The sequence below is a fragment of the Poecile atricapillus genome, chromosome 6 (genome assembly GCF_030490865.1).
Source record: "Poecile atricapillus isolate bPoeAtr1 chromosome 6, bPoeAtr1.hap1, whole genome shotgun sequence".
Taxonomy (NCBI): Eukaryota; Metazoa; Chordata; class Aves; order Passeriformes; family Paridae; genus Poecile; species Poecile atricapillus.
This window is the reverse complement of record NC_081254.1, coordinates 15,197,954-15,210,801: the sequence shown is the minus strand read 5'-3', so window position 1 is coordinate 15,210,801 and position 12,848 is coordinate 15,197,954. Positions and strand designations below refer to the sequence as shown.

The following is a 12,848-nucleotide window of genomic DNA, read 5'->3' as shown; positions in this document are numbered from 1 at the left end:
CCATATCCAAGAGGAAATAGCTTAATACAAGCATGCTATTGTACCACTGGCTGAGGTCTCACAAACTCCACACCTGAAGAACAGACCAAGCCATGTATTTCACAGTATAAATTTTTCTGTTACACTGAAAACACACAATGTTTGCACTTCTCCCTGATCCATCACCTTGACATGCACATGAGAAATAGCCACATTTTTCAAGACTGATAAAACCCTCACTCTGCTGACAGTTACCTGCATATACCCAGTTTCAGCTGTTTTTACAGCTGTATCAACCAGACCTTCTCGACCAGCCATTGTGTGGAAAAAAAATTCAGTGGGAGTCAACCCAGAGTAGAAGCTGTTTGCAACAAAGCCTTTTGCTGCAGGGAGCTGCAGGGAAGAGTGGGAAAAACACAGTTAAAATGCAACAAACGTTCTGTATGTTACAGAAGGACATAGTGCATGTCATCGAAATTCTATCCCAAGGTTAGCCAATACCCTCACCAACACAGGACAATGATCTCAGCTCTGCTTAGCTCTCAAGTTCCATATTTGTATTTTAGATCTGAATAAAGGTTTCAGAAACCCTTGCCTAGTTCTTCCAAACTAATTTAATAGTTTCTCCTTCCTCCTACAAACTTGGTCACACTTCCAGCTATTCCTTCCCTAACACTATACCAACATTCCATTAAACTTGAAAAAACTGAAAACACAAGTAGGAATGCTCATTTTGCTATGGTGGTTCAAAGGTATTTGCTGAAGACTAAGGAATCCAGGAAAAATATAACTAGGAATATGTATATAATTAATTTTTTGGAATGGTTTGCCCTCACACATGAGGATAGTTCTTGCCAGTGAAATTTATACAGGCATCTCTTTAAGTCAAAAATCACTTTTTGTTGTTATTTAACAAGTAATGCTTTCTAAATCAGAAAAAAAGCTAGAGCTAATTTTTTTCTTTTTATTTTATCCATTAAATATTGTTTCTTTTTCTACTTATTCAGTATGTTACAGAACTCAGAAGCTGAATTTAGACATTTAATCACATATGCAAGCGTCATAGCTACCATCTGACAATTAGCTAACACACTAGCTAGACTATGGGCTCATACCTAGAACCTTTGTAGTGTTCATTAGATTTCAAATAGCACTTTAAAAGAAATTAATCTCACTGAATTCTACATATAAGTGCATGAGAGTCATTATTGCTTCATGTGGAACCGAACTGAGACATGAAACACAGAGAATAACCCTCTGTACCTATTCTGGTGGAAAAGGAGAAAAACCAGAATGGTTTATCTAGCATGTCTCACCTATTTATAAAGACACCAACACACATTCAGCAGTTTTCCTGGAAAGTATTAGTGCAGTCAAATATAACACCAGCAAGAAATTTGAACAAATTATTTTTAGGAATCTCAAGAGAACCAAAAATGTATCATCACCTCACTTTAATTTTACTAAATTAGAAAGGTCAAAGCAAGGCTTAGCTGTAAAAAGTCAAGCTAAGTAGATATCCTACAGCAATTCAGAACACTGTTGTTAGCTCTCAAATCACACAAAACACTTTATATTGACCATATATGATCCTTTTCCTTCAGCATGTCATGACAACACATTTTATCATGCTTTCTTCTCAAAATGGCTTAAGCAAACTTGTTTCACTTCCCTTCACAGTCCGTTGTAAACATCCAGAATTACCTTAGAATGCTTCTCAAAGTGAGGCAAGGACCTGTTCTCAAACCCATCGGGAACACGGGACCCACTGATAGCCTGCTGCCCCACACAAGCAATCATCTGGGATATGTTAATGAAGGAGCCTGAAAGACAGAAAAGAAAAGAAAGCCCCTCACTCACAAATGAGGGATATGCTGCTTCCCTGATGAGCTATATTCACTTCCATGAAAATCAGTTACTTAGCCTCATAACTGCTCAACAAAACAGAACTGCAAGAGTTAGAGAAGTTTTTCTGTAACTCCTCCTGCTCATTTCAGCATTTATGCAAAGACTGGCAATTAAGTTTATGATACAGCCAACAATATTTAACTTTTTAAAAATTTGGGTCAAAGACACTCATGCCATTATTTGGCTTTAGTCCTTATATTATCCTGGGTTGTATTACAGATTGTGTTTTACACAGTCCATGATCCTAACCTATGTATTTTGCTTCACAATTTCTTCAATAAACATACTTCCAACAATATTTTTCATAAAGCTTTCAGTGTCTACCAGGACTCCTAGAACAAACTAAGTCCCAGAGAATGAAGTCACTAATTCAGAAGGTTTATTTGCTGAGTATGTTGGCAAGCAATGCCTCCCCATCACACCCACAAAAATTATACACCTAATATATTCCTCATTTTAGATTTCAGTATTTCTTTAGAACACAACATGTCACTTATAAGGCTTTCCACAATTTATTAGACAGCTAAAAAATGCAAAAGTGATTTATTCAAATTCTTGAAGAACAAATGAAAACTCCCTCAAGAATTTGAGGGACCTCATAGCAACTTCCAGTACCTAAAGAGGGGCTACATGAAAGTCAGAGAGGGACTTTACACAAGGGCATGTAGTGATAGAACACGGGGAATGACTTAAAACTGTCAGAGGGCAGTTTCAGATTAGACATCAGGAAGAAACTCTTTATTATGAAGGTGCTCAGACTCTCTAACAGGCTGCTCAGAGAAGCTGTGCATGCCCCATCCTGGTATGATAGAAGGTGTCCCAACCTATAGCAGGGGGGTTGGAACTAGATGATCTTTAAAGTCCCTTGCAAATAATTCCACAATTCTAGGAAATGTTAGGTCCAATTCTGAATGTATCATTTACATTTACATTTGATTTTTCTATGTGATATAAATACTTGAAATAGAAACATAACTGAAAACTTTTTACTGACTAATTAGTTCAAGTCCTACGAACATCTAAAGTTCCAACAAGATGTTTTGCAATTGTTACTAAAATTAAGACACAAGAATATCAGAACATCAGCTTGATTCTAACTAACTATACCCAACCTGTACTTATTGAGCCACTTAAAGCAGCTATGACATGAACTTGCACAACTGACAGTATAGAACAAGCTATAAGGATGGAACAAGTAACTTTCATATAAGTGAAGGTGTGAACAACCTACATGCCAAGTTCAGCTGTCCCTACCTTTAGAACCACAGAGAGCCATGATCAGGGGACTGTTGCTCTTGTCCAGTTCTCTAAGACAGGCACTGCCAGCATGATCTCTGATAACAGATAGTTCCTTAAGGATTAAGGCCTGAAATACAATATTTCAGAGGTTCAGAATTTGCTAAAAAACACTAACACAAACCATTCTATTACTCCCAGCAACACCTTCAGTAGTCACAGGGAATTTAAAATACAGTAAAGACAAAGAAACCCAGTTTTTGCTACAAGTGAAACTGTTTTAAATTTCAGCTTGCCTAACTTCCAGTTTGCTGAAGAAGATGTCTCTGCTGGGGTAAGACAGGGGGATCCAGGAACATGACAATCTCATCAGCATCAAAAACATCAGCTAAATTGAGCATTGCACTAAATGCTAAGTCACACTGTGCTACACGGAAGATAACCATGAAAATCTTGATCAATGCAATCAACTCCATTACAATTAACTGTGTAATTCTATTCTCTTGTATCACCCCATTCCACCCTGGAGGATTTCAGTTGTTCTGTGTTTAGCTAACATTTTTAGATGCACACAAACATCTTAAGTCTATACAGACTCAGCTCAAGTCACACGCCTAGGGACTGTATATGCTTGTATTTTTAAGTTTCAGAAGACAACTTTAGACTTTGAAATGTACAAGAATGTATTTGTGAAGCCTCTACTCCAAGTGGATAGTGAATTAATTTTAAAATTTTACCTCTAGTGTCTCTTCTGCAGTACAACCAGGCTGCTGCTGCAGCTTGCCAGTGTTCAGAGCTTCAATATACTCGTCACATTTCTTATAGCCAGCATTCAGGAGCTCATACTTAGCTTTTAGCAGGCCCTGCCCAGGGGTTACATCACCAATCCCAATTGAAAAGCCACGATTAGCTATTATTAAAAAGAAAATAAATTATTTTGATAGCTCAATCTCATATAGAGAAAACAAACCCAGGAAATATTATTGGCAACTTTCAATTTTGCCTCCCACCATGTGACCACCACAAGCACTTCATACCCACAATAAATTCCCTGTCTATCAGCTTCAAAACAAGCTTATTTTTTTAAAAGCACAACATGTCGTATTCAAAGCAAAAATCTGGCTTGCTCTTTATTTCAGCATTAAAGTACTATTTTACAAGGAAACGTACTTACAAAGATAGACTGGAGCAAGTCTGGCCAGACGTGACATGGCATCCGCAGCTTCCACCTGGCCCCAGTCCCTCAGCAAGATGTAGAAGATGTTGTTCTTGGATCCTGAGCCCAGTGTTCCTTTGTCCATACTGCCGCTCATTAACTCACTGTTTTGAATTGTGACATCTAGAAATGGAAAGGCAGAAAGAATTCACCAGTTTCCTAAAACATTCACTACGCACTACTAATCACTTACGGAGAGAATTTTGAAATAAAAGCTTTGTCCATGCTCAATATTTTCAATGTGCATTTAGGTATCATCTTCTTGAAGCACAAATCCCTGCTCTATCACTTATATCGAATGAAAACATGATATTGGGTTTTCTTGAGACTATTAAGAATTTGCACAGAACTTTCTGAAGAGAATCACTATGCCTTCAGATATGACTTTTTTTCAGAGAACTGAACACAGTCAACAAAATCTGTAAGTTTTCCATATAATGTGCTCCTGTTAAACTCAGAAAAAGGAAACTCTTCCCATATTTTCTAAAATTCATAGACTGTGAAATAAAGATATCTTACGTTCACAGGAGTGTGAGCAGGATTGCTTTGTGACCTTTTATCCTACAGTATTTAGAAGCTGAAAAATATTGTTCCACCATGTTTACAACCAACTTCATAGCACAGAGTGTTATTTTCCTCTACAGAAATCACTCTTATCTGTAGAGAGGACTTGAGGGCCAACTAGGATATTTTTTCTCATGGCAACATTGCAGTATTAGTGTAAATCAATGGCTCCTCAACTTAAACTTGTGAGCAGCAAGGAACGAGCCTAACCTTGCCCGTTCCTTCCCAGCAGTCACCACATGAATGATCAATTAATTCTGAGCTGAGTCTTGCTCATCTCCTACAGCCTTTTCAACCACGGGGCTTTGCATTCCATCTGCCACTGATGTCCCTAACTGGAAGGACATGGATAGCTTGATATCCTAGGGATTCATCTTCTCTGCACATTCTAACTCTTTTCAGTGTTTGACTTGTAATTCCTGCATTACTATGCCCCATCAGTAGACTAAATTTTTCCATTTGCCCTCTGAACAACCACTTCCTAAGCTTTGCTTTCTTCTCTCTCACCTTCAAACACTAAGTTAGCATCATGACAAGCTGAGCATCATACAAAAGACATTTCAGTTTAAGAAAACCTGTTTAGCATGACTTCAACTCTCAAGAAAAACTGCAAGATTTTATTTTTCATTTCAAGAACACTTATGTCAAGTACTGCTTCAATGCCTACAGTGAGCTCAATAATTTCTATGACTTCTTCGAAGACTTCCAAAACATGGCTTTAGAAGTGTCACTTACAGGAATCATTGTAACACAGGTCCTCTCCTTTGCCACAATACTGCTTGCCCTTTGTTCGTAGGTTGGCTTTTACAGGACAATCATCACTGGGTTTGAGAATGAGGCTGAAAACCTGTTTTCCTGTCCAGAGTGTTACAGGCTGAGAGAAACAGAAGAATAAAGATTACAATTTTATGCTACAGTTACAGAAAAAGAGCAAGCAAGCATTGTAAAATTGCTTTATATACAGAACATGTCTGCAGAGATTCATACCTGTAGAAATGCATAGCAGCATTCCTTTGAAAAATATTATCCACTTTCATAGATTTAAACCCCCTGAGTGCTGAATGGTTATCCTTCACAATTATTTCTTTATGAAGTACCTTTGATTTAAAACTTTAGGAGCTTAAAGATTGATGTAATGTTGCACTATATTGGGAACAGCAAGAAGCACGACATGGATTCTCTTGTGAGTTGAACAGGAGAGCAAGGTTTATTACCCCAGATCTTCTTTTATAGACAAATACATGAGGGTCTGGAAAGGTAAAACCCTTACTGGTCAGTGAACTAACACATCACTATCATTGGTCAGTGGGGTACACCACCCCTTGACCTTCTCTTGCAAGAAAACAAGAAACTGACAAACAACACCTGCAAGGCTGTCTTCTATCTCTAAGGATTATTTTGATTCCTCCTTATGATTTCCCAGGCCACTTTCTCAGGCTAGTCTGAGAAAGATATGTGACTTGCTTTTCCACAGATACTGTGCTCCCTGCTTGCATTTAGCATCCATAATGTAGCATCACCATGGGTCAAGATCACACAATAGAGAAAGTCTTAGTAACATGAAAAAAATAGTTGACACACCTTCAGAATTGCTGGGGGTGGAAGACGAACTTTGATCTTTTCATCCTTGCCAACCAGGATAGAAGCAATAATTTGACAGGCTTTGGCTCGATCAAAAAAGGTGTCTTTCAATGTTAGAAGATAGGCACCTGGAATGAAAAAAGTAGCACGACAGACTAAATTTAGATTCAATTTAAAAGCTATTGCATACTCAATGTCAATTATTTCATTCTAATACTAATCAGCTACTTACTATACAAAACTACAATAGTTTGAAAGCTTAAGCCGTAAAGCCTTTCCAGAATTTTTTTTAATTGCTCCACACTAAATATCTAAAAATTAGCAACAGTCTATTTCTATAACTTATTCTCTTGCTCTCAGACTCGATTTCATAAATGAAATAAAGCCTTGGCATTTGTTTTTGTACGCTTTCTTTCTTATGTTCATCGCACATTTCCCAAAGAATTAAAGACATTGAAGGTACATACTGTAGGTCAAAGCTAATGTTTATTGACTGAAATCAACTCCTCTACCATAATCATAAACAGTTTACATTGTCTACTGAACACAAAGATCTCAAACACTCATTTGCAGAAAAACGGCAAAATACACTCAAAGGTAATAATAACTGCAGCTACAAAGGTAGAGAGCATCAGAAATTACTCTGAGAGCATCCTTACACTTCAGGGAAAAAAGGGCCTTTTTAATAATTAATATTTATTTTGTATTTAATAATTAATTTTAATCATTAATTTAATAATTTAATAAGTCACTTCAACTTGTGAAAAGAGAACGTTTTTAATTAATATAGAAAAATTCTGGAAAAACAAAGTGATTCTGAAAGAACAACTGTTAGATCACATAGCTCTGAAATAAGCTCATACACACCTGTGAGGAAATCTTGAATAGCAGCAATAAGAGGTTCTCCATTTCTTGGTGTTACCAAGTTTGCTTTAGTCTGCGTGACACAAAAAGATATGCATTTGAAGACACTGATATTCCACTTGCTATTCAAAATGGAACCTACCATTTAAGAAATGTATTTTACGGTGAAATGGTCAAAGCTTATTCTAAATTGAACTACAGCTTTCTTCAAAAAGACAGAAAAAATAAGCCAGAAGTTTCAGTTCACTTCAGTCCATGCGTATATATTGACAGCTAAAGAACAGTCTGAGAAAAATTACCAGAAATTACAATTTACATATTCTGCTTCCAAAGCAGAAGTGGCAAACAACTTGACATGTTTTGGTAGGACAGGGAACAAAGACAACTATAGGGATGTACTGGAATACAAGTTGTGTGGTCTCTTCTGAGGGGTAACAATCAAGCTACCTCTGGCACCATGATCTTATGTTCTACTCAAACTACTGCTCCAGTTAATCACCCCCGCCTGTGGAGCGGTTTTGCCTGAACCCATTCCCACACAGACCTAAATCAAACACTGGGGGTGCTCTTTTTAAGCTCACAAGCCAGTTCAGTGAGCTCCTACAGGCTGCAGCCAACAATTGTATGGGCACTTCTGAAGCAGGAGTTACCTTTAGGCAGCCCTAAAGGAGCAATGGATTGGTAAACCCTCACCTTGGTGCTACTGACTCACACCACAGATAAAGCTTGCAACCATCAGGTCCCTATTTATCTACCCTCCCTTCTCCCTTTCTGACCCTCCCTTATGAGCCTATTCTCTCCTGCCATCTTTGGGAAGCTGCCTTCTCCAGTACAAGCCCAGGACTGCCACCTCATTTCCAGCTGGTCCATCTGCAATTCCCAGGCTGTCAGGGCAGAAAAAAATAGATGGATCTGCTGGTAACAGAGCCACCCTAGTCTGGTAGCAATCTCTAAGGACAGTCAGGCAGAGACCTATTGGTGCCATCTACTTACACTGCATTTTCTCCAGCTGTTAAACCTCAGGCTATTAGATTACCAGGATGTAACAGTCCGAATTTATTCTGAAGTCCTTTTTGCAAAGTTATAAATTATCCGCACCCAGTAATCTCAATAGTATTTCAGATTTCACAAGCAAGTTAAGAACAAAAGGGCTCAGCCCATTTGTGACCAGCAAAATCCCAACATGAGCATTTTATCTACCCACCCCCATTAAAACAAGTGCTTCTGCTTTTGCTTCTTCTGTCTGAGGAAGGTGCAGGTTCATCTCATCTCCATCAAAGTCTGCATTGTATGGTGTACAGACACATTCATTGAACCTGAATGTCCTATGTGGTTTTACTCTGGCCTGGAAGAGGAAATAAATAAATAAATTAATGCACACACAGTCAAGCATGACTAAAAAAAAGCCATGCCCAAGTGCTTCCTTGAAGACTTCCTTTTTATATTACAAACATGAGTCAAAATTCCTGATTATAGGATTTAACCAGGAACTGACAGAAATTGCACTCACATTCTTTTATAGAAATGCAGCTAATAATTTTCATTATGAAGAATTTATAAAAAGCCCAGAAGACAACGTGCTCTGTAGAGATCACATCAACTTCACAAAAATGAAATGCTCACACAAGAGATAGCGAGGTCAATTATGGCTCTTGGCAGAAGTGTGCACACAGCATCCTGCCTGGATACACATCAATTCCCATGCACAGGCACAACTGCACTGCATTCATCCTTGCTCCACACACTGCTTCAGCAGGAGCCGTTTATTTTTGCTTGTGTGAGACAGAAACACCATAGAGGTCAAGTGCCTAATATTCCAGGCTGTACTGCCAGTGCCAGCCTGTGTGCACTCACAATGTGAGCCATGATGCTCAGCTTGTGCAGAGAGGGCTGCCGGTTGAACAGGACAATGTCGCCATCTATCAGATGTCGCTCCACAATATCACCAAATTTCAGCTCCTGGGCCATCTTCTCTCGGTTCCCGTATTTCAAAAATCTTCATGGGAAGAAGTAATAATGCAGTCAGAAGATACACAGACAGCAGACAGAAAGACAACTAAAAATCCTTTCTGATTTTATAATGACAACTTTTCCATTAAATGCTGGAGTACTTGTATTACAATAACTAGAATGTATTTTGACATAAGTCAACAAAGCTACAGTGATTAGAACATTAAATAAGAAAAAAGTCCATTTGTAAATACACAGAATTTACTTCAATTGTATCAGTACAGCAAGTTTCACTCACGTATAACCCCTTCTCCCTACCCATAAACTGACTGCAGATTAGGTTTACATGAAAACAGCCAGTACAACTTGCCCAAAACCATCTGTTTTCACTCATGTCTGTACTACACCTTCTCTTTCAACTAAGATAGACTCAGTCATTAAAGAATATAAATCTAATTGCAGTTCAACATCATTAGTATGTGCACATTAGTTTAATTGCAAAAGACTACTTAAAAAAACCTGTACACTATACATGTGAACAGAAAGACAGTTCTTTTTCTACTGCTCCTTATGAAAGATTCTGCAGATATAACTGCCTTCACATAGTAAAAAGAACAAGTAGATGGGGAGAAATGAAAAGTGAATTACAGATAAGCACAATACCTTTTCATCTGGGTGTGCCTTTGCTGTATGAAGTTTGCTCCAGGATGAACATCAGGACCATTACAGACAAGTTTCCTCATAAAATTAATATTTGCTTTGTTCACCTGTTGCATAAAGACTTAAATCAGAAACAAATAGAACATGTTTCAGGATCTTGTTTTTACTGGTGGCTTTTGTGCTCTCAAATTTTAGGCTCAAGTGACAATCCTCCTACACAGCCTCTAGCTGCTGAGGGGAACTCACAGGAAGGAACAGAGGAGGAAAATGTCAGCCTATCAGAATATCAGAGGGAAATTAAATTAAAAATCTGGGAGGGAAACTTCGAAATAAAAATACCCAACCACTCCTTCATACAAATCTATGAATGAGTTGAAAAAATATGAAGCAAAACTCTTAGTTCCAGAGATGTCACTCCTTACACCATATCCTGTCAGTACTTGCCTATATCCAACACTACAGATCTTTATTTGCCAGCAGCAACTGGCATAGCATCACTAAACGGTATTTCAAACACAATGCAATACATTCATTCCTTTTTAGAGTGAGTAAAGAAACAACACTGAGGTCTGACTTGGGGAAAAAAAAAAGAGTAGAAAAAGCTTTTGAGTCCTATGCTACTTACCTTTTCAGGAAAGGTCAATATTTTAGCAACATGAATAGGCACTGCTACTTCATCTATTCTTAAGTTAGGATCAGGTGAAATGACTGTTCTGCCAGAAAAATCCACTCTCTTTCCAGACAGATTGCCTCTGAACCGACCTAACAAAACAAATCAGTTAAAACTCTTTAAATAAAAATAGTTTTTAGTGTTAATAGTGTTAAGACAGCACATTAGAACATCTTTCAAGGTACAGCACTGAAGTGCAACACAACGGTAGCAGAGAGACACTTGGCAATAGCAAAGATTTGTGGTTCAGTTACAAAAAAAATAATTTAAGCAACTTTTTAGACAAACCTTGCTTTCCCTTAAGTCTCTGAACAAAACCTCTGGTCCACTTTTTAGGTGCCATGTTGAGGGGTATTCCAGAGAGCTCACTATTAATGTACAGGGCACACTGCAGTTGAAGAAAATCCCAGTCCTCCATAATCATCTGTGTTTTGGCTCCTGATATCCTATGCTAAACAAAATAGTCATCCAATTCAGAAAATAAATATAACAACACATATTTAACTAGCCAAGAATTTTAGTGTTATGAGTGCAACTCTACCTTTGTAAATAATATCATCAAACTTCCATTGATTGGAATGAAAAAGGGAAAATTACTTTCTAACTGGATGCATATTGCTATAGCATAAGGCCCATCACAAGGGAACCCAGCAAAAAAAAAAAAAACAAAAAAACCAAACCTTTTGACTAATATGGGCTTTGAACAAATGCTCCAATATTAGGTATTTATTTAAATTACATTTTTCCCAATACACTTAAGCTAATATAACTTAACAGACAGGAAAAACAGTAGTTAATAATTTTTCAATCATCGAAGAGTTAGTACTCAATTCATTTTGTCTGCCTGACAAAGAAACAGTTTTGAAAAGCGTGAAAAAGTATTATTCTGGTAGAAATATAAACAAATGATAAAATGTCAAATCATCTTTTAGTCTCAATTTGATGACTAAAGTTAAATGAAACCTCATTTCTCAAGATGGTGGAACAAATAAAGCACAAAGGTGCAAAAAAAGAGTAAAGTCTACAAGACAAAAAAGGATGTAATATTTTCATTGTAAGTGACTACTCAAAAGGTATGACAGTCATGGGAGAGGAGAAAAAAAGAAAAATAAAAAGTTAACAGACCAGAGCTGAAATGAAAAAACATTTCCCATAAGAATCCCAGCAGACCTTCAGCAGGTCCTACACTGCAAGCAGCCAGTCATCCAGCTCCATCTGAAGTGAGCTTCTCCTGTATTTCAGTCAAATGTCCAATGACACAGAAATACAGCACCAGACTGTAAGCACTAAGCCCACTTGCTACATTCAATTCTACACAAATCTTTCTGAAGGCAACAGTCTCAGAGTGTGAAGGCTGACTCACCTTTTTTATTACGTCATTGAGGAAAATTATCTCTGTCAGCTTCATTGTCAAATCGTCCTCATTGGTGCCAGACTTCAAATCGCTCACAACAGAGGGTCTGATACACAGTGGAGGCACCAGGAGTCGTGTGAGGATCAAATCTGAAGGTTTACCTGCTTGTGGGTTCATTAGAAGTAGAGGGATGTCTTGCACTGGGATTCTTTTAAAGAGGTTCAATACTACCAAAGGATTCAAGTTTTCCTACAAAATCCATTGGGAAAATGGGGAGAAGAAGCCATCATGTCAAGTTGCAATGCTTCCCTCCTCCCCTTTACTGAAGTTCAGAAATAGCCTTTTTCAACAGCAAATAGAGAACTGTTCATGCAAACAAAACTATGTTTTGGTTTATTTATTCTGAACCAATGCTTTTGGTATTTCAAATGTTAACCTGCTATACATTCTTTTCCTCAATTTTCTCCCTATATATGTGTGTTTACTTCTTATCATGTTTCTCTCTTGCCTCAAGAGTTAATGGAGAGTATTTCATTATTAATAGACAAAGCAACTCAATTAACATCCTACAACAAACTTACAAAGTGCATTTTTTTGAAATGTAAAATGAAACAAAGTTTTCATTTTATTAGTAAAAGATCAGTACTTTAGAAAGTATCAATACTCTAGGAAGTATTACAGTACTTCCTAGATATTTTTCAAAACTTAATTTCTCTCGTCTTAGTACAGCTACTGCTGTATTCACTGTTTTTTCTATCCAAGTAGTACCTGGAGATCTTTCCAGCTTGCAAAGAACAGACAGAAACAAAACTGCATACAATTGAAAACTAATGAAACAAAAAAGTTAGCAAATTAAGCTTCCTCTC

General features: G+C 37.5%; 1 protein-coding gene across 2 annotated transcripts in view; it reads right to left on the bottom strand.

Annotated features, from left to right (window-relative positions):
• Nucleotides 1-12,848, bottom strand: part of POLR3A (RNA polymerase III subunit A) — a 31,737-nt gene that overhangs the window by 14,220 nt on the left and 4,669 nt on the right. For both annotated transcript variants that reach the window (XM_058840778.1, XM_058840779.1), the window contains exons 6-19: nucleotides 11,992-12,231; nucleotides 10,917-11,079; nucleotides 10,584-10,720; nucleotides 9,962-10,065; nucleotides 9,203-9,344; nucleotides 8,553-8,693; nucleotides 7,352-7,421; nucleotides 6,485-6,612; nucleotides 5,639-5,777; nucleotides 4,298-4,462; nucleotides 3,861-4,033; nucleotides 3,142-3,253; nucleotides 1,684-1,802; nucleotides 235-372 (exon numbers count right to left, since the gene is read on the bottom strand). In XM_058840778.1, the coding sequence (XP_058696761.1) occupies nucleotides 235-372; nucleotides 1,684-1,802; nucleotides 3,142-3,253; nucleotides 3,861-4,033; nucleotides 4,298-4,462; nucleotides 5,639-5,777; nucleotides 6,485-6,612; nucleotides 7,352-7,421; nucleotides 8,553-8,693; nucleotides 9,203-9,344; nucleotides 9,962-10,065; nucleotides 10,584-10,720; nucleotides 10,917-11,079; nucleotides 11,992-12,231 (1,971 nt within the window). The remainder of the gene's footprint in view (nucleotides 1-234; nucleotides 373-1,683; nucleotides 1,803-3,141; nucleotides 3,254-3,860; nucleotides 4,034-4,297; nucleotides 4,463-5,638; nucleotides 5,778-6,484; nucleotides 6,613-7,351; nucleotides 7,422-8,552; nucleotides 8,694-9,202; nucleotides 9,345-9,961; nucleotides 10,066-10,583; nucleotides 10,721-10,916; nucleotides 11,080-11,991; nucleotides 12,232-12,848) is intronic.